This window comes from Opisthocomus hoazin, chromosome Z, assembly GCF_030867145.1.
Source record: "Opisthocomus hoazin isolate bOpiHoa1 chromosome Z, bOpiHoa1.hap1, whole genome shotgun sequence".
Taxonomy (NCBI): domain Eukaryota; kingdom Metazoa; phylum Chordata; class Aves; order Opisthocomiformes; family Opisthocomidae; genus Opisthocomus; species Opisthocomus hoazin.
The window spans coordinates 56,018,926-56,040,188 of NC_134454.1; the positions used below are offsets into that span (position 1 = coordinate 56,018,926).

Sequence of the window (21,263 nt, forward strand, 5' to 3'; positions counted from 1 at the left end):
AGCGGGGAAAGCGCGTCCCAGGCAGCTCGGCTCCTTCGTCCTCCGCCTGCTCCCCTCTCTTCGGAGGGCGGGGGGGGGGATGCGCCGCGGACCCCGCCGCTGGTGTCGTCGCGTCCCGCTGACGGCTGCGGCGGCAGGGCGGGCTGGGCAGGAGAGAAGGAAGAGTCTCCGCGGCTGAAGCCCTCCCCCGGCGAGGAGCGGAGCCGTGCCCGCCGGCGGCGGCGCGGGCCCCGCACGCCTCTCCCCGGCTCCCCGCCCGCCGCCGCGTCCCGCCGGGGCAGCCGCAGGATGGGCGGGCGGCGGTGGCTCCCGGCGCGGCCCTGCCTCCTGTGGCTGGGCTGCCTGGCGATCTGGGCGCAGGGAGCGGCCGGGCAGCAGCAGCAGGAGCAGCAGCCGCCGCCGATCCGCCCCGCGGGAGGAGCGGGCGGCGTGGCCCCCACCGCCGCGTACCGGGAGGAGGGGGCCGGCAGCGCCGCCGGCCGGGCGCGCGGGCGAGGACAGCGGGACGCGCTCCGCGGGTAGGGACGCGCCGCGCTCGGTTCTCCGCCTTCCCCGGCCCGCAGCTCCCTCCCCGCTGCCGCCCGTTCGCGGTTTGCGGGCGGCGGGAGGGCGCTTTGAGGACGGCTGCGGCCGGTCCCTTCCCGTGCGGGTGCGCGGGCCGTCGGGTTCTGTTTACCCCGGTTTGTATTTGTTTGTGTACATCTGCTTGTTTGTCGGTGCGGCAGGCCAAACGTGTGTGGCTCTCGATTCCATTCGTACTGCTGCCCTGGGTGGAAAACGCTCCCCGGAGGAAACCAGTGCATTGTTCGTAAGTGTCTGACTTCAAGTTTCTCCGGCCCTAGGCGTGAGAGTGAGAATAAACATTCTTCCCTGAGTTACTGCTCCATTCAGTGTGGGAAAAGAGAATTCATCTCGCGATTAATGTGGCCAGTTCTATCTTCTGCCTTATTTTTAAAAAGAGGTAAAAGAAAAAGGAAAAAAGAATGGTGTGTTTCCAGGTCCGTGTTTCTTGTAATTGAAAGATTGTCAAATTGCTGCATTTTCTTTGGTGTGCTTGTAAGAGGCATGTCTGCGCTTAGTTGTTTGTGAAGAAAAACATGGCAACGAAGGAAGAAGGAAAAAACCTTCCATAAATCAAATAATCAACTAGAGCAGCATGGAAAAAAAAAAAAGGCAAATCATATGTGAAGTTTTGTGAAACTTCTGTGCCGAGCTTGGAATTACAAATGGAAAACTTTTTTTACATCTGAGGTGTTTGTTCTTCTGTCTGTCATTCTTAGTTATGTTTTAATAGCTGTGAAGCATGTGGGCTCGGGTTACTGCCTGGTCATGATAGGTGCTGTGCTGACAGATGTGGCTGTTGACATGGCTTGGCAAAAGAAAACCAAAAAAAAAGGGAAATCTGCTGAATGCTGTGGTTGGAAAACGTTGTCTACCTAGAAAGGAAATGGAGAAGGAAGTTGAATTTTGTGTCTGTTAGATAAAAGCTGAGATTAGACGCATGCTTCTTCCAGACCTTGAACTCTGTTGGGAATCTGTTCCCATTCATCCCAGCCTGTCACCATCTCTTCTGCTCGTAAGTATGCTGAGCTTCAGAATTCAGGTTCAAGAGCATCTTGCTTTTCACGTAGATGATGAAGGTCTTTGTAATGCTGCGTCTGACAACCTACAAACATTGGGCCTAGACTAGGGAGGGAATGGGTGGTCAACCAAGATCTGCCAGACTTGAAGGTGACTTTTGGGCTGTTGCCTTATGATTCAGGACTATCAACCTGCTCACGTCTGTTCGTTTTACAGGAATAAATTTGCCTTGCTAGTATTTCTTCTAACTGTGTCACATATCTCTGATTGTCATCTAAGGCTGGCCTAGCATTTCCAGCAAAGGTTAACCGTGTCATTCAGAGGAAGGTGCTAGTGTGCATACCACTGTGGAATAAGAGGAGCTCCTCAGAATGATCCGTTCAGTTTAGTAGTCTCTTACGATACTGGCTTAGTTAAAGAAGAGTTTTTAAAATGGCTTTAGGCTGCCTAGTGTGCCATTGATAGGTTTTTCAAATCTAGATGGGTGTCTAGCTCAAATGAAGTCAGGGAGAGGCAACGAATTAGGTGGCATCAGAAATCCTTCTAAATTATCCTTGAATTGTGACTCTCAGTGGCTCTGGAAGACCTTGGTCTCAGGTCTCTTCATGGGCAGATTGGCTGTTAGACTCTCCTATTTGTATTTTTGGTGAAGGTTTAAGCACACATGTTTCTATGCTCACACAAAAGTTTTGTTGAGGTGGTCGTCCCTCTGACAAGAGCTGTTCAGCTCGACAAAGCCTCTTGTCCAGGCTGGCGGACAAGCTAGCAACCTTCTTACTGGAGATGTGTGAATTGTAATTAGTGTGAGTCCTAACTGGTGATTTGTAAAGTATTACCTGATGAAGAGAGACCTATGAGCTGTTGATAGGTCAGCAGGAAACCATTCTGACAAAGGTCCAGCTGGGCTTGCTTGTTCTTTAAATAAAAGGAATTGTACTGATGAAAACGTATTTAGGATATGCTTTCAGCTGTAGGTCTTTCAGTTGATGAAAAATTGTTAGCTAACAGATACTAAGCCAGCAAAGTGGTCTAAATGTAGACCTGGCCTAATCAGGAGACTGAGCTACCTTGTGTGAAGATGGACTGAACGGTGATAGAAGAAACACAGCCCGGTTCCCTGTGCTTGTGGAGTGCTCTAAATCCGAGTCCCGTTTTCTCACTTTAAAATCTGTTAATGGAAGAAGTGTTTCCTACCAGTCAGTGGTACGTCTCTAATTTCAACTGAACAGCGAAATCCCACAAACTTGTTCACTTTTCCGGCCTTCATATTAGGGCACAGTTGCAGAGGAGTTTAACGATCAATATAGATGATGCGGATGGCACCGTTCTGGTGCCCGATGAGAGAGTGGTGTCAGTGGGTCACTGATGTGGCTTTGCCTACTCCTCTCTCATAAAGAACGTGTGGCATTTATTGGAATGCGTCGAGGAGGATGCGGGTTTACAAAATCTGGTCTGGTTTGGTCGTGTTCAGTGTCAGGATAGGGCTTCTGACTTGGTGGAGAAAGGGTAAAAGGGAGCGTGTAAATTTTGCAGGGGGCATATTTGAACTGTGACGGGGCAAGAAAACAATTTTCTTCATTGTGGGAGCTGTGTCTCATTTCTGCATGCTTTTCTAAATCCGAAGTGGAGCCCAAGCATTCTGGGAAATGTCTTAGCTCTGCTTTCTTTTTGTTATGCCATATGGCCAGGCATTTTCTTTTTTTTCTTTCCTTTTAAGGTATGTAGACAGGTTTTTTTACGTAGTCGGTGTGTGCTTGTCAGACTATCTGCCGGGGGTATTATTTGCTTTTGTAGTCCTTTAGTGGCGTGTGCTTCTGGATTATCAGATTCTCTCAAAACCCTGGAGTTATTTACAAAGAAACTGTGATTCTTGCTTGGGTTTTTTTGCATGACAAGATGTCTCTTGCATGAGAGGTGTTTTTGAGGTCCTCCTGTGCTGTACTGTCTCTGAATGTATTGGGCTGTGTCTTGGTGCATTTGCTAATCCAGCAGATTATTGAAATGTATTCATCTGGACCTCCTTTAGAATGTGGATTTAGCCTTAGACTCTTTTCGGGGCCTGTCCTTCCTTTGTGTGGTGGAGCTCCCTTAGCTGAGGCGTGGGGACAGAAGGCTTTGGTGTGTTGGGGATGGCACGACAGCACGCATGTTATGCACACATGGCGTGGTGTGGACAGGCTTCCCTGGGATTTTTATAAAGTTAGTTTCTAAATGACAATGGGGAGATACTTGGGTGCAGAAAACTGTATTTAGGGAAACTACACAAAATCTGCAAAGCCCGGCATTAGGAAAACGAGACCCTAATATCCTTCTAAGATGGTAATGGTAAGAGAGAAGCCATACCATAAATTGGCATTTACGGTCTGTATTGTTTATGTTCATTCAACTCTCATATTCTTGGTAAGGTTTTCTACAGGTCTTGTGGTCTAAAATACGTAATTTTAATAGTTTTACATTACTTGTGTAATAGGCTGGTATTTTTATAAGGGAAAGAGTTCATTGCCTGGTTTCTGTGATCAGATTGGTGTCTGAATATGCTGTATTCAATTGTGTTTATCAGTATCTCTGACAAATTTAAAGACAATACTAAAATTCAGTTTGCTTTATTTAAGTTACGGTGACTTTTGCATGTATATAAACTGTCCCAATGAACTGAGCATTCAAGTGTTGTTTTTTTTCCCTAAAAGAAAGAAGCTATTAACATACTTTTTAGCTTTTTTTCCCCTGTAGTTTAAGACTAAGATTACTGTTAATCGCTGTCTTCTCAATTGTGTTCTTTCTCAGCGATTTGTAGAAACAGCTGTGGGGATGGATTTTGTTCCCGTCCTAACATGTGCACTTGTGCAAGTGGACAAATATCACCTACTTGTGGATCGAAATCGAGTAAGGACTTACTATATTCGTTTTCATTAGAGATTTCACTTGAAGTAACCCTCTTTGAGTGTCAACACAAAAAGAACTACCGTGTAAATCCTTTAAAAATGACTTGTCATTACCGCATACATACATGTAACTTACACTTTGCTATGTGTCTAGTTTTTGGTAAAATTTAATATACCGTAGATGCGTGTTTACTCGGTGCGACAAATTTTAAAAAAATATGTATTTAAAGAGATGAGCAAGTTTAAATACAAGTGTGTGTGGTATTAACATTTTCATCAAGTCCATTTACCAAAGAATTGAAGATTGTACAGCCTCCAAGATACTTAAAAGTTCTGTGTTTCTTAAAGTAGTGACGGAAAACTCTAAAAACCTCTGCATGGTTGCTTTTAAAATAGAGGCTGACTCTTAGCTGCAGCTTGGATGGCTTTGGTTACAGGAATACCTGGGTGTGCACGCAAATACACAGCACGCTTTGTACGCAGCTCATGCCTACTTCCCGGTGTCTCAGTTTTTATCCACATTTGCTTCCTGATGTGGCATTTTTGCTGAACGCTGGTCTCTCTCTGCAGCGCAGCAGTGCAGCGTCAGGTGCATGAACGGCGGCACGTGCATGGATGACCGGTGCTGGTGCCAGAAGGGCTACGTCGGAACCTACTGTGGGCAGCGTAAGTCACTGCTCTGCTGCGTCTAAAATTACATCCACACGAGTCTGCAAGTTGGCCTGCTTAGTTTAGGTAGAGTAGGAAGATAGAAAAGCCAATATGCTGAAATGTAGTGAAATGTCTGTGAGAAACGGAGTGCTGTTTGGAGGTATAGTGTTTAGCTGGAAGTTGATTGGTGCGTGAAGTGCATTTGTATTCCCTGAAATTCGAATTAGGGATCGAACTCACCAAATAGTTTTGGAAAAACCTTTCGGAGCAAAGCCAGTATACGTCCCACTCTCCTTCTCTTACCAGATGATCACTGATTTTTCATTCTCTTTGATGAAGTTTCTGTGTCTCAGAAGAGCAGCCTGACTGCTAGGTTGAGGCATGTTTTTCTGTTTTCTGCTTGACCAAGGGAAAAGATGAAGTAGGGTTCAGGCTTTTGGCTACTGTTTTGGTTTGGCAGACGAGCTAGAAAGTCAATTATTTGCACAGCTCTTGCTGTCCCTGTACAGGGTTTCCAAACTATACAATTTTAGCAAACCATAAAAATCACTAAAGGCTGCAGGGAGGAGTGTTCTGAGGCTAGCTGGCTACTGATTAGCTGAGAAATGAATTGCTGAAGGAAGTCTGAAGGAAGTAGGACGAACAAAAGGAAGCTATGCAAAGAGCAGTCAGATGGAATAGTGTGGAAGAACATCCTTTTGTCTCAGCCATTTCTGCAGATGCTGGAGAGCAGTCTTGTTCCTGCTTTATTTCTACCTGAATAAAATTCTCTAAAATTTGAGGTAAGAATTGTAATCCTAAAATGTGACCCTAGTCATAGGCAGATTTACTATGAAGTGTTGCTGGCCCCTTCCTGCTGATTTTTAAAATACTGGATGGTGTCAGACGGGGCACATTTCCAGTGACTAAATGAAAAGAGGATTGAATTTTCAAGCAGTGACTCTAAAGCAATCCAGAAAATATGTTTAACACTACTTAAGTTAAACATCTGCTAAGAATCTGTGAAGAATATGATTGATTAAAGCCCTGCTTGCAATCAGCATTAAACAAGTGCTAATGGAATTTGGGCTAATGGAATGTGACTTGAACAGTCATTACTGTTGGTGATGATGGGTAGGAAGGAGATCAGTTTCATCTTCAAGTCCAGAAAGACTTAGAGCAGTTGAGAGGAAGAAAATCAATTTTGAATACCACATATGATAATCTTGGAAATGTCATTCCTATAACATTTAAAAGTTTTTCTCTGTTAATTAAAGCTGTCTGTGAAAACGGCTGCCGGAATGGAGGACGGTGTATTGGACCTAATCGCTGTGCATGTGTCTACGGATTTACTGGCCCTCAGTGTGAAAGAGGTAAGAGAAGGAAAGAAGGAAGGAAATTTTGAGCAGTTATGTGCAACAATACAGTAGGTACATATTTGATGCTGTATATTTTCTGGTTGAGCCAGTGAGCTTCCAGTTAGCCATTTATTTTTTGTAATTTTAGAAAGTGTCTTCTTTTTCAGTGTGGTAACCACATTTCAGATTGGCAAGTAGAAAACCGTCATAATTGGTAGGAATTTGAGCTAATTTAAGATGCTTATTTTGTTCATGTAACAGTTAAAATATGAGCTGTGTTTTACTCCCAGCTATGTGAGATAATGTTACAGCAGAATTGCTGATGGTGTTAGAATAGTGGAAGTGTAACTACTTGAAGGATTGTTTCTGTGTAGAACAGCTCTTTCATGAGAAGAACTTGGGAAGTTATTTGCTCTGGTTAGTTCTATCCTATAAGAGAAAGTGAGAGACGGAGTGGAAAAATAACCAATTATCATAATCCTGAGATCAGTTCCTAAACCCATTCTTATTGAAGGAAACATCTTAGACCTGACTTTACTTATAGTGCTTTCATGAACTGGGGCCTCAACTAGGATTTTATTTTAAAATTTGATGGAGAAATCCCTCAGCCTTCTTTTATGGATTTAGAGATGCTGACAAAGTCAATTTTAATGAAGCTGAACAAGAACATTTTTAGTCTTACGCTATGGGATTAGCGCACAAATAATTAAGGCACTAAGTCCATATATAGTGATTTAGAATAAACCTGCTCCCAATCTTGGAAATCTATACTTCTTGCTTTTTAAGCTTTTTAATGAATCAGTGTGTTGTTTGTATTTCGAAACCAAGACTGTGGAAATATAGTAATGTAGAACTGCTCAACATCAGATAAAATTATAGAACATACTCTGTGTGCAACTGCTCAACATCAGATAAAATTATAGAACATACTCTGTGTGCAACTGCTCAACATCAGATAAAATTATAGAACATACTCTGTGTGCATCAAACGGACAAGTGTAACCCAAATGACTGTCTATTCGGAATGGATTTTTAAGGAGTGGATGTAGTGGGGATTGCTTATCAAAGCAATAACATTATACATGCTTTAACGTGAAGTTTTAAAAAATAATCAAAGATGGTGCTGAAGAGCTTAGCAGGGAAATTATTCTTTGTCTTTCTCCAGGTTGGTGTGTTAGCGAGTGCTTGTTCTCATCAAAAAGGGTACTGGAGAACTGAGGAACCGTAGCGTGAAATGCTGAATACTGGTGTGCATTGTTATCTTACTCCTTTAAAATGTTCAAAAGGCTGTTGGTACTAAGAAGGGGGATGGGATCATTTGCATTAATAGAAAATAGAAAGGCACATTGTTAATTCACATTAGCAGTGGACAAGACACCCACTCAGGGCAGAAGACGACTTCTTTGATAAAGTAATTTAAACCAGGAGGGACCTGCAGAGGCCATCTAGTCCTGCTCAAAGCAGGTCTAATCAGATCAGCCTGCTCAGGTCCATGTCCGGTTGGGTTTTGAACACCGTCAAGGATGGAGATGCCACCATATGTCTGGACAACCTGTTCCAGTATTTGACCACCCTTATGGTGAAAAAAAAAGAAGAAAAAAAAAAAAAATCCCCAATATGTAATGGCAATTTTGCACATTCCAACTTGTATTTCTTGCCTCTTGTCTGGTTACTGTAAGCCTCCAACAAGAGTCTGGCTCCAGTTTCTCTGTGTCCTCCGAACAGGCAGTTCTAGGGAGCGATAAAGTCCCCTTGACACTTTCTCTTCTTAAGACTGGAAGAACTCAGTTCCCTCAGCCTCTCCACACAGGGCAAGTTCTCCAGCTCCCTGGCCAATCTGGTGGCCCTCCCCTAGACTGTCTTCAGCACGTCCATTTCTTTCTTTTATTGGGAGTCCCAGACTGGACACAGTACTCTGATGCAGTCTGCCAAGGGCCGGGAGGAGGTGAAGGACCACTTCCCTGGGCTGGGTGCTACACCCATCGTGATACAGCCCATGCAGCTGGCCTTCTCTGCTGCAGGGGTACGCTGCTGCTTCATGTTCAGGTGGTTGGCTGCCAGGACGCACCCATCCTTTTTTCAGAGCTACTCTGCAGGCAGTTAGCCTCCAGCCTGTGGTGTTCCCTCAGGTTACTCCATCCCAGACATGAGACTTCCTTTGCTTTAGCTGAGCTTCGTGAGAGAACTGTCCAGCCGTTTTTTCGAAGCTGTCTGGATCACTCTGAGTAGCAGCCCTGCCCTCCAGCCTGTTCACTGGTGGCCCAAATCTGGTGTCATCCGCAATCTTGCTGAGCGTGCTCTCTTGTACCATCACCCAGGTTGTTAATCAAGAAATTAAACTGTTCTTTGTCCCTGGAGTCATCCCTGAGGGACTGCACTAGTTTCCTGGCCTGTAGCTGGACTTTGCTGACCCCAGCTCTTGGAGCCGGCAGTCCAGCCCATTTTCCACTCCCCTTATCTGTTGTTCACTTATTCTGCCTGTATGTCGCCTGTCACTGTCTCTCTGTGGGAGCCTGTCTCAAAAGCCTTGCTCAAGTCAGGTGACATCCACTGCCCTTGCCTTGTCCTTGGCACCAGTGACTGCAGGGTTGAAAGCAGTGGTGGCATTTGCCCTTGGTAAACCCATGCTCGCTGCTCCCAAACACTTTCTTGTCGTTCATGGGTTTAGAAATGGCTTCTGAAGGGAATCCTGTGGAATTCGCTGTTTCAAATTCAGCTCTGAAGTGGTCAAAGCTGTAAACAGATTGTGAGAATATCTTGCACAATGTTTTTACATTTGCTGACTGCGAAATGGAAATAATTTCCATGTAGACGAACGAAATAACTAATCCAGAGACTGCAAAAGCTGGCATTTCTATTTGCTGTTCCAGGCTGTTTTGTATACCCACTAGATGTCACAAGCACCAGAGAAATACAAGGGATGAGTTTGTTTCTTTGTCTCTAGTTGCTTGTGGCTTTCATTCTTAAAACTGGATTTAGGGACTTCTGTTCCTGGCTGTTGGTTTAGGTTTTTGCTGTTCCATGTTACATACAGCCCACTCTCTGTAGCTGCTTCTTGGGAACCCAGCGCAAGGTTTCCAACCTTTGATGTTTTGGTGAGTGGGGAAATAGGAAGCATCATTCTGTTAAAAGCTCTGTTAATGTTTACAGCCGTTTTCACCAATCAGTCTTTGTGGAATGTACACCTGCCTCCTAGCTAAAAGAAGAGACTACTACTGCTATTCTGTGTAGGACTGTGGAATGGTGTTAATACATGTGACAGACTCTTGCTGTGATGATGGCTCAGGGTTTTTAATACCGACGCTTACACTTGAAACAGGTTGACTTGTTTAGAAGATGCTAGTACATGTGGGTATTGTAACTTAGCTTTTGTGGTGATGAAAGCATTGAAGTTAGCTTTCTTACAACTCATTGTGAAACTTTAAGCTGCACAATTCAAGCCACGTAAAGGAATTATTCACCAGTGTTTCAGCATCCATCTTTCGTAGCTGTCCTTGAAAGTGTTAGCCTTTCAGTTCTGTGTGTAGAATACTATTGTTCTACGAGGTGTAAGCTACATTAGATGCCCATTTGGAAATGGAGGTACTATAATTAAAAGTTTACATTTTTTTACTAGAAATGGGAGGTAGTAAGCCAAATTTGCTTCTGTTACTGTCACCGAAATAGAACATTTATGTAATACATGTAGTTGCATATATAATTTGCATAACTAATCTAATATAATATGCTTTTACAACAGTAGACCGGGCTAAGTAAAATTTCACCTGGTCTCTTATCTTGGTGTTGCCTAGGCTCATATTCTCATATTCAGACAAAGAAGTTACTGATTTATGGTGCTATTATTCAGTTCAAGAAAGATGACTCCTCTAGTACATCTTGGTAATGACTATCAAAAGTCTCTAATACAGTAACTGTAAGTGTTAATTTTTTTATTCTTTACATGAGCTAGAGTACATGAGAAAACTGTAAAAGATCCCTTAAATGCATATTCTGTTCAATAGTAATTTGTAATTTACACTTTTAACCTAGTAAGAAGTTTGTGCTTTCCAGGAGAATGTGAAAGGCAATGATTTCTTCGTCTGTTTTTTGGTTGCAATAGTTTTCTGTAATACTTTACAGTAAGAAGTGCCTCTGTGTTTTAATTTTGAACTGAGTTTAGCAACACTTTGTAACTGTAAGTAGAATTTTATAGTTTAAAGTTATGTGAACTTCTTGCAAATCACATCAGGTTATAAGAGATTTTGGTTTGTTATGTTTTTACATGGTTGTGTTTTAAGTGCATACTTTTTATTGTTCTGTAAATTAAGGGCATTTAGATTAGGTATTTTCTTCCTAATGCAGGAAGAAATTCTTTCAGATTGGCCTCCCAGCTTTAGTTATATGATAAAATGTGACTGCTTGTTCAGCTATCTGGGCTGCGAGCAGACGGATTTCCGGGCTCGAGACAGGAGGCTGAGCAATAACTAGTGACAGGCATGATTACAGTTTTTAACTTGAGACTTGCTGCTGGGTTAACAAGAAAGCAGAACCTGTTTGGGAGCTTGTGCTTTGCTCCTTTTGATATATATTATGACCTTTTATATTTTCTATCCAAGTCTGTTCTTGTGGTCGGCTTCTTGTCTTTGACTTGTAAACACACAAGATTCAAGCATTCGATTTGGTCTGTTTTGTTGTGGTGGTTTTTTTTAAAGAAAAAAATAGATGTTGAAATTCTGCTGTTGAATTTTTCCAAGGGAAAAATAATTGGAAAAAAAAAAAGATGGATTAAGAGGCCTCATCCTCAGTTATACACACACACACACAATAGCAGTTTTTTCTAGCATGACCAGTTCCTTTGGTTTGTCAAGACTGGCTGAGCAAATGATATTTGTATTACTGCACATGGCCTGGGCATTTTTTTAACTGATGACCAGTAGAGGTATGAAGCTGTGGAAAAGCAATAATGTTTTCTTCCTGCTTTATCATGGGTTAAAGGGGGAAAGAAGCAGTGGGAAAGGAGAATCCTGTCAATGATCTAAGCTTGCCTTCATCCCATGGAGAAGGAGCAGTGCTTGCTTACTCTTTACACAAGTGGCTTCTAATGGGAAGCAAAAGGATTTGGATGGAGTAGAAATACATAGCTTGGGAAGAATATCCTTTTGAAGAAGGGAGATCATTTCAGATAAAACTCTCAAGCTTGGGCAAGTGAGGGAAGGGGGAAAAATAAAGAAACAGGATAGCTGAATATGGCATGAGAACTTCTGAAAGCGGGGAGCTTTTGAGCTCTTCTCCAGAAAATCACTGGTGATATGTCTTAGCCCAATGGGTTTGTTGCACCTGCTATTCCCAGTGCAAGTGTCCAGATGCTTTCTCTGACTGTCTGAATCTTGGAATTTCTGCCTATCAAGGGAGTTGAGAGCCCATAGCTCACCACAGATGCAGTAAATCAGTGATGGGGGCAGCTGCCTCCCTGCAGGTTCTTATGGGGTTAGTAGGGAAGACTGCATAGATGCAGCCAGGTAGTCAGCAGAAACCTGACTCTGTGCAAGGCAGTGATTTTTATGCCAGTTCTGCAATGTGTACAAGAACTTGGCCTGTGCAGTTGAGGAGTCCTAGGAGGGACAGCAGTAGAGTAAGTGAAGTGTCTCTGGGCTTGGGGAACAGGGTGTTGCAGAGGATGGTGAAGAAGGTGGGAGGCAGAGGATGTAACTGAAATAGAGGTTCATTTTGTAGGGTAGGAGAGCATACATCTAACATTATATTTGAAATCAGTTACCTTCATCTGTCCCTGCTCGACAGGAAGTAATCACTGGTGATCCTATGACTCAGGGCAATAGAAGGGGAACAAAGAGGAAAAAAGGTTTTCTTTGAGGTGGTCTTACACCTGTAATCTCATAAACCACAGAGCTTCTTCCTGTGCAGGCTATGGCAGGTTATATTCAAGAGGTTTCCAGTCTGCTGGCCATGGCATGCTGCTGCACGAGCGGTTATAAAAGGACCTGTGATTTTTCTCAGGTTTCTTGGTTTGTGTTAGCTGCCCCCAATGACTGTGAGCTTTGGTCAGGTGCTTAACAGCAAAAATGCTCCTTTGATCAAAGAGCTCTTCTCTTTTTGCAGGAGTTGTGGGAATGTAACTTTTATATTGTGCTGGTTTTTACCTTAGAGGGGCTATTATTAGCCTGAACTGAAATAGAGGTTCTTTATGTGGGATGGGGGGGGGTGTGGGGTGTGTGTATGAGTAAGCAGGTCCCTGCTCTGAGGAGCGAACCGGGCAAAGGAAGTCTGACTACTCTCCTTCCTGCATCCAAGACAGGCTGGGGCACGTGAGGTTGTTGCTTGCTGAAGGCCAAGCAGAGAAGCTTCACCAGGCTTAGCAATCAACCAAATATCCTGAGTTTCAGGCTGAGGTTTTAACTACTGGGGCGTCCTGCCTGTTTTACTCAGGTGATGTAAGACTGCTGAATTTTGCAGGCTCTAGGAGTGAGTGTAAATGAAAATGCAGGGCATTTTAGGAGAAGGCAGGAAGAAAGGAAGGCAGTAAGATTAAAGAGAAAATAATTATTAAATACTACTCTCGGATATCAGCCAGCATTCTTCTTTTCTTCTTGCCACAGGGCCCTGTGTCGTGGTCTTTTTTTATCAGTGCACAGTAAGTGGAATACTTACCCCCTAAACACCCATTTGATTAATTTTCAATCTGCTTTTAGCCACTGGGCAGTGGAGCAAGTGGTCCTGAGATACTTTCTGCAGGTTCGTAAAGGAGTCGTTTGGAGCCTGTTGAGTGAAGAAAAAAATGCTAGTTCACTGTAACATACCCTAAGTACACGGTCCAGTTCACAGGGGGTGCTCGTCACTAATGGGGTAAGCACAAGAGTGACGTCATCAGCTTGAAGCCTAATTTCACTAAAACGAATTAAGTTTAATCAATTTAACTACAAATAAGTTAGCAGTAGTTTAAAGCTCTACAAAATGTGAATCTTCCTAAAATTTTCAGTTTTCACCATACTTTCCTATTTTATTGCCTAAATTTTGTGTTAAAAACATTTCTATCAGCTTTTTCCACACACAGTGGAAAGCTGATTTTTAGCAAAATGCTACAGAGGTGGTATTATTTTAAAAAAAGCTCCAGTTTAAAATAACAAATCACACCTCTAATTTCTCTTGGAGGTAGTAAGAGATACCTGCAGCAATAAGAGGTAACATTTTATGTGGCAGGTAAGTACCTGATTCATGAAATTAGGTCAGATTATCTGTGTTAGAAGAATGTGCTAGTTATTTGCGTTGTTTGTTTGAGATTTTCATTGTTTGGGACTAGAGGTGTCATCAGACGTTTAGGGTACATGCAGTTAAGTGCAGTGCCTGTTCAGAGAACTCCTTTTCCTTCTACATGTTCAGAGCCGTAGATACTTGCAGACATCAGTCTTTGGTGGGTTATGGTAGTTCTGAAGGGCAGATTCAGAAATCTGCTGTCATGGTCTTAGTTATCATTAGCTATTAGGATTCCTGGACTCTGGGACCACATTACCTGGCTTTGCCATCCATTGTTATCTCCAGTAACAAGGTTTTCAGACTTCCCTTCCCTCGCCTTTCACAAGCTGACAAATAACTTGCTGAAGCATTAAAATCCCCTTAAGATGACTGCAGAGTTTACTGGTTGTCAACAGGTATCTGAAAATTTCTCTCTGCCAGCTGTGCAAAAGATGTTTTCCAATTTACAAAAAGTCACAGATAATACTGAACATGCTGTTGGCAGTAATGATTGAGAAAGTAGTGCAGTCCCAGTCAGTATCTTTCTCTTGCTTGCTTCTTTTGCTTTCTTTGAGTGTTTACGTGATGATCAGTATTCCCTCCCTCTTGCCAACTTCTCCTCTGGCTGCGTTATCATAGTCAGTCTGTTACATAAGTGTCTAGCAAGGGGTACAGTGAACAAAGTCACTTTATGCTTGAATGCTAGTAATACATAGCGTATGCTTGTAAGTTACATGAATAATTCTCACAGTGGGTGTAGTACTTGTTGTCTCTGAACTCAGAAGACCAAAGCTGGCTATGCTGTTTGAGACAGAAAATGGTCATGGCAGCAGACCTGGTGAGTCTGAACCTACAGTTCAAGGGTGCGATGGCAGCACAGTCGTTTCAGTAAGAGCTAAAGTCTGTGCCGGGAATCAAAGTGCCGTTGTACGAATCCACTGAACAGAGACAGTCTCTGGTCCAGAGAGTTCCTGTGGCCTGGTGTTACACACGACAAGAGGGAAGGGTGCTTAAGCTGAGCATGGGCCTTCACGGGAAGCCAGCAGCAGTAGGGAACTGTACCTTTCTAAAGGGTCTGTTGGGACTGGAGAATTGGTTCCTTCCATTCCTTCTGTGGAGGAATCAAACCTTGAAGGAAGCAGAGAGCTGTGGGCATTCTTAGTGCTGAGTGGTCTCTGAACAGCAGGATCTATCAGAAGTAGCCCCTGCCCACCTCCCAGTTCCAGAAGCCCTGAGAAACTATCTGAAGGATTAGAGAGCAGTTACAAGTTCCTTCAGAGCTGAAACTGAGGAAGAAAAAAAAAGAAAACAAGAGGGAAAAAAAAAAAGCCCCAAATTTGAATGACACTATGTTTCTATCCACAAACAGTAAGCACCAGAAAAAGAAAAAGGTAAAAATCCTTCAAAGAAGCAGCCTTGTTACTTTCTGCTGTAGCTGGTTTTAAAGTGCTTGGAGACTTTAGTGCTTTTCAGTCAGTTCAGGCATAGGACAGGTAAGTATTAAAGTGCTGTAGATGTGGGGCTGTTGCACTTTGTGTTATATACCTTGAAGTCTACAAAAGGTAGATGAAAATACTGATTTGAATAACCTCTTCCAGGGACTTGAAAATATTCACCAGAGTGAAATGGAGCTCTCCTGTAGCTCGGGCACAGGGACAGCTTCTTAGCTTCCAGTCAGGCTTTAAAAGGGAAGCGCTGTAGCTGCACTGCTCCAGACTGGGAAACGACAGAAAGAACTAGCAGAGTTGTTAGACTCTATACTTATGGCAAATAGATATATTTTCTTCGTATATTTTTTAAAATCTGTATTTGAAAACTAGTGTTTTCTATTACCTACAGGAGGAACAAGTCCAGGAGAGCATAAAATATTGGGGTTTTTATATGTCAGGTAGGACTTAGACTGGGTTATGTTCCGCATCTAGGGATTGTTCCCTGAAAAGTAAAACAAGGGTCTGATAATACAGAGCAATGGAGCAAAATGAGGAGTGGTGAATGTGTTTTAGAGGAGAGGAAAGGTGATGTGTTTGGAAAATTCTGTCTGGTCTTGTGTCTTTGCTTCCTCAGTGAGAATTTTACTTTTTGTCAGATGGATTAGAATATGACTTCTTTTTCTTTTTTAATTAGTCAGGGAGTGAAAGTACAGGAGCTGAGCAAAGCCATGATGGCTTTGTTAGAGTTTCAGAAGAAAAAATAATTTCTTCAGAAAAATGAGGAAAATTATTAATTTGTAATATATCCAGAAAAATATCTGGAGATATTTGCAGAATGTGTAGGTAAGTTAGAGATCCCAATAAAGTTGAGACACTTGTCAACGGGGATTGTCTTTAGCAAAGAAAGTGTGAAGCGCCCTAACAAATTCAAGTGTCTTTAGCAAAGGAAGTGTGAAGACCCCTGACATATTCAAGTGAATAGGAAACCTTTTGTCAAATTCAGCAAGGGTTAATGTTTTGTGTTGCTTTTGTAGGCAAATGTTAAAATTGGAAAAAAGCAGAAATAACTTAAAGAACTCTGTTCTGAAGTCCTGTAAAAATGAAGAAATGAAATTCTTTGCTTTTGTGACTGTAGAATGTATTAGGACAAATTAGACAAAGAGATTTGCTGATACTTTACAAATATGGTGTTAGAGGAGGCTTGAGAGGTCCTCAGGGGAATTCAGGAGCCATGAAAGTTGTTTGTTTCTAGTATGGTTACAAACGTTGAATATGTGTTGGATTTCTGTATTCCTTATAAGTACTTGTGTAAAACAAAAACTTGAAAAAACTTGGAAAAGTCTGCCCATAAAGAGATCCTGCTGAGGTATAATTTGAAACACTTTTTGTGTTGTGTAGTGGTTGATGTTGTCCAAGAACATTAGATGAATGAAAAGAAGCTCTTGAAAGTGTCTGGAGAGGAGGTCACAGCACCCAGGAGAGCTGTCGTACAAAATCAGACCAAAGGGATGGTCTAGCATAGGATCCTGTCACTGCCAGTAGCCAGTTTAATGAGAAAAGTGGCATTTCCCTGAGTTTTTTGACAGGGCCAGATGATTTTGTGGCTCAGGATTTTTCTGAGAAAGTGGCATTGTAATCGTTTTTAACACCTTGTCATCCATTGTTCTGCGGCGGTTGTGACCAGCTTTGTTTGTCCCTTTCCTCACTTGTGAGATCATTTAGGAATACGTGGATCACTGTGAGTCCCAGCATTCCTTCCAGTGTGAAAATTAATCACATATTCCCCTTTTCCTCTCTCTTGTTTCTTACCTGTGTGAGGAACTTCCCTCTCATTTTGTGCCTTTTTTTCTTTTTTGGGTGTCCCGCTAGACTGTGTCTGCTTCTACCTCGTAGGTGTGTTGACTCATTAAGGACCTACACTAGGCAGACAGGGTTTGATTCTTCCACAATGCTGTTTCTGTTGGTATTCCTACATCAGTTAAAACCTAGCTGTTGGAAAAAGGAGGCTTATAGCATATGTCTTGACTCTGAATGTTTTTTAAATTCAGATTGGTGTGGGGACGGGTTTAGAAATGGAAACTACAGGATTTCTGCAATGTCTTGCCTTTTTTTTTATGTGAAGATACATGGATTTCTGTAAACTTGGTAATAAAGTCATGCTCTGGCTCTGTGGGGTCTGTCTTCCTTTTACCCTCTGACTTAATTTCCTTCCTTGGTTTATTTGAATCTTCTGGTTTTTAAACTGCATTCATGGATTCTTTGTATAGAAACAAGTAATCTTCTTGGGAATGTTCCAGTTCCTCCAGTTCTTCTACGTGACATATTTTTTTGTTATTAATACCAAGTTTTGAAAAAGAGTCTTTAAATGGACAGCTTGTAACTGTCCTTAGAGTATAGCATGAAAATGCAAGAACAAGATTTTTTCCCGTTTTCCAGTCTAGGTTTTTTGAAGATTTTCAAGTCTTGGTGGGGTGAACCAAAAAGTGGTTTTGTCTCCCGTACTTGGTCATTGATCTGCATGCTGCCAACATCCACAAAAAGCAGTTGTTCCAGATACAGGAACTGAGCAGAGGCTGTCAGCCCAAAGATGCAGTGCCTTGGGCTGAAGCCTCAGCGTGCGCAAGGGATGGAAGCAAACCTAAAAGCTCCTGTGGTGTGACACCTGAGCCCCTGCCCAGCCGCTTGCCCACTCCCCTGCAGTGGGATGGGGGAGAGAAACAGAAGGGCAAAAGCTGAAAACTCATGGGCCAAGATAAAGAGAGTTTGATAGGTGAAGCACAGTGGTGCACGCAAGCAAAGCAAAGTGAGGATTTGTTGACTGCTTCCCTTTGGCAGGCAGCTGTTAAGCTGTTCTCCAGAAAGCAGGGTCTCGGCGTGTGTAACAGCTGGAGAGACAAAGGCCATAACCACACACCTCCCCCCTTCCTCCTGCTTTCCCCCTGCTTTTATGGCTGAGCACGAGGTCCAGTGCTATGGAATGTCCCTGTGATTAGCTCAGGTCTGCTCCCAGCCTCTCAACCACCCCAGCCAACTTGACGGGGAGAAGAGAGTGGGAAAGGATAAAGAAAGGAAATGATGACACTGTGCGAGCACTGCTCAGCCATGGCCAAAACACTGGTGTTATCCCAACAAACACTGGTTTAGTCGCAAATCCAAAACACAGCACTTCTACCACCTGCTGTGCACAGAATTAAGCCCATCCCAGCCAGACACTGTACAAGTCCCCAGAATTTTCTCAGGCAACACAGATTTATAGTGGACTTTTTATTTAAGAAAATAAAGGAATGGATAGGAATTTTTCAGAATTCAACTTTAACTGAAATTCACATTAATTTTTGAAATTCAGATTAATCAAATTGCAAATTTAATTATTGGTGCAGCAATCTGAAAATATACCATCATGCCATCACTATAGGACAGATCTCACTGAAGTTCTGTGCGCTGGTTTTCTACGATTCCACTATATTAAGCATGGATGTCCTGGATTGTTTGTCCTTAATTCACAGTTTCAAGTGTGTCATAAGTAGAAATCCAGTAGTATTGATAGTATTGTGTGTATGATTTGTCATTCATTTGTGTGCAAAATGAATCCTTGAAGGGGGGGGTGGGTGTGTGCACGCGTAAACTTTGTTATTCCAGTTGTTACCACGTGGTAGTTCATCTGAGTTCTATAAAAACAGGTGAGAAAACGGTGAGACAAGCTGCTGTTCTGACAAAAGCAAAATAATGGCAGTTTACACATTTTCACAAGTTTTCAAGGCTATGTGAGGTGATGTTGGACCTGTTCTCTTTCCTCTAACTTCCAGAACCCTTTCTGGGTTTTGTCGTACTCGGGATATCTTCATTATACGATGTCTAGATGATCAGGTGAGCATTTATTGTAGGTTGCTCAACTTCCATCATTGAATAGCTGACTGTTCGATGATCCATCTAGTATGGTGTCAACACATTTTTATCTGCGGCTTCAGATACTGATAACTGTGTCCCGAAGCATTGTAAGCCGCCTTGTTCTTTTGGTGTACCACAATGGTGCAATGCTCTTTTCCCTGAGTGGATGTTTATCACCATTTTTATCTGTGGCAATAATGCCAGTGTGGCCTTATATCAATATAGGCAATGTATGAATAATTCAATAGAGTTGTTTCGGTAGAAGGAAACATGCGTTTTCTTTAGAGTACAAACAGATTTTGATTCATGTTGTTCTTTACACTCATTAGGGCTGCTGTGGCATGGTTTGTGTTTGTTTGCAGATGACTCCTGCTATTTAAAGACTAATTTTTTTAATGTGAAAAGTTGCATTTCCTTTTTCTTTCTCCTGTTCAAAAATGTTTGAGTCATCCTGCCGGTAAAACAGGAATAATACTATATAACTAGTTGCGTAGTGTAACAAGAACAAATCAGTGTGTGTAGGTATACTAAGATTAAAATTCTTTGAAAGGACTTAGTTAATAATTCATATAGTCATAGAAATCATCATCAGAATTTGAAAAACAGTCAAAGAAGGATTAACTGCATGGTGTTTGTTGTTGGAGAAGAAGCAAGAACATGGCCAAAACAATGTGTTGCACAAAGCATGTACATGACAAATATTTTATTAAAAATATGAAAAGGAGTGTTTGACAAGAAAGAGATTTGCCCTGAGTCTTTTAGGAGGACACTATTTTCCCCTCCTTCAGAAGTTGCATGCTCAGGCTGGTTTGCTCTGTAACTCCCCCCAAAGAGCCAGTGAAGATTCTAGTGGTCCGAATTTTCTGGTTGCTCTAAATGCCAGGAAGGAAAGATGACATAAATTCAAGCTTCTTAGTTAAGGACTTGAAATTTTTTTAAATGATAGACAGACATAGATGACTGATATCTATCTTTCCGTACAACAGAAAGCATAGTGCTAGCAGAAATCTAAGATAGCTTAATTTATTAGTATTAACTAAGTCAATAACAATAAAATGTGATTTAATTGTAATTGATATTTAGATTAAGTTTTACTGGATCAGTATTAAATATGTTTCTAGTATAGCTATAGCTTTTCACGGTCTAGCAAAGGCAGAACAAAAGGATGACATTTTCAGGCAAAGATCTCCTTAGGAACACTAGTTTGCAAAAGCCAGTTGCTGACTTTTTTTTAGATGACTCTCTATAGAGAAGATTTTTCCCTATTTCATCACTACCATAAGTTAGCCAACTAATAGCCAGTGATCTACAAAGTGTTCAAAGCATGAAAAGCCCAAAAGAACAGCAAAGGAAAAGTCAATGGAATTAATAAATAAAGTGGCAGTTTAAATATTCCTTGGGAAGCAACGGGCTGTTGAAAACAGTGGAAGGAAAACAGTCAGGAATGAAATAGAATACAGTAAAAGCAGCATGGGTAAAAGGTAAAATGTGCATCAGGCAAGGACTGACAAAAGGCGTTTTGATGAGCCCCATGGAGAACGAAGACAGTAGTGCTTAAGGTCAGTTCATAGCCAAGTTTCAACACATTGTCGCTTCTCAGCAGTGGAGCTGTGCACACTGTAACACTACCAGCACACTTGAAAAAGCTGTAGAAGGTATGCGCTGGAAATCTTGACATGCTGCTAAACTGACTGAGGTGTTAAAAGCTGTGCAGCAAGGGTTTTGGGTAAATTTCAGAAAAAGCAGGAGGGCTATCACTAAGATCAGTTCTCACTGATCTTAAATGTAAAATGAAAGAGAAGAGAGATTATAATAATCCTCATAGAAGAACTATTGCTGGAGGAGTAGTGGCACACGTCTGCCTGCTCGTCTCTGAATCTTCAGCTGCTCTCTGTGCCCCATTGAGGACACTCGCCTCTGCATGTGGCTTTGTGGTACTGTGGCAACCTTGCTATTTTTTTAGTGTCTTTATGTGTTTTGCAATTGTGGTCTGAAATTTATTTTTCGAAGAAGAAACTGTTGACTGCTTATGTGGCAGGTTACTGGGCAAATCACTATTCTGGACACTTTGTCATCTTCAGATTTAAGAGAACATTTCCTGAGGATTGTATTTTGCTGTGCAGCTTAACACGTAATGCAGACTTTTCCCACATGTGCACAGCTTTGTATTTTATGTGAGCTCTGAGCTGATTTTCAAGTAGGATGTGGCATGCGTTGTGTATCCTGAACAAATGGATGATGACAAAAGATTTCCTGATTCCAATCAG

At 42.3% G+C, this 21,263-nt stretch overlaps 1 protein-coding gene across 3 annotated transcripts in view; it reads left to right on the forward strand.

Annotated features, from left to right (window-relative positions):
* The first annotated feature begins 288 nt into the window (after nt 1-288).
* Nucleotides 289-21,263, forward strand: part of FBN2 (fibrillin 2) — a 181,082-nt gene continuing 160,107 nt past the window's right edge. For all 3 annotated transcript variants that reach the window (XM_075447028.1, XM_075447029.1, XM_075447027.1), the window contains exons 1-5: nt 289-518; nt 726-808; nt 4,366-4,464; nt 5,034-5,129; nt 6,371-6,466. In XM_075447028.1, coding sequence (XP_075303143.1) covers nt 289-518; nt 726-808; nt 4,366-4,464; nt 5,034-5,129; nt 6,371-6,466 — 604 coding nt within the window. The remainder of the gene's footprint in view (nt 519-725; nt 809-4,365; nt 4,465-5,033; nt 5,130-6,370; nt 6,467-21,263) is intronic.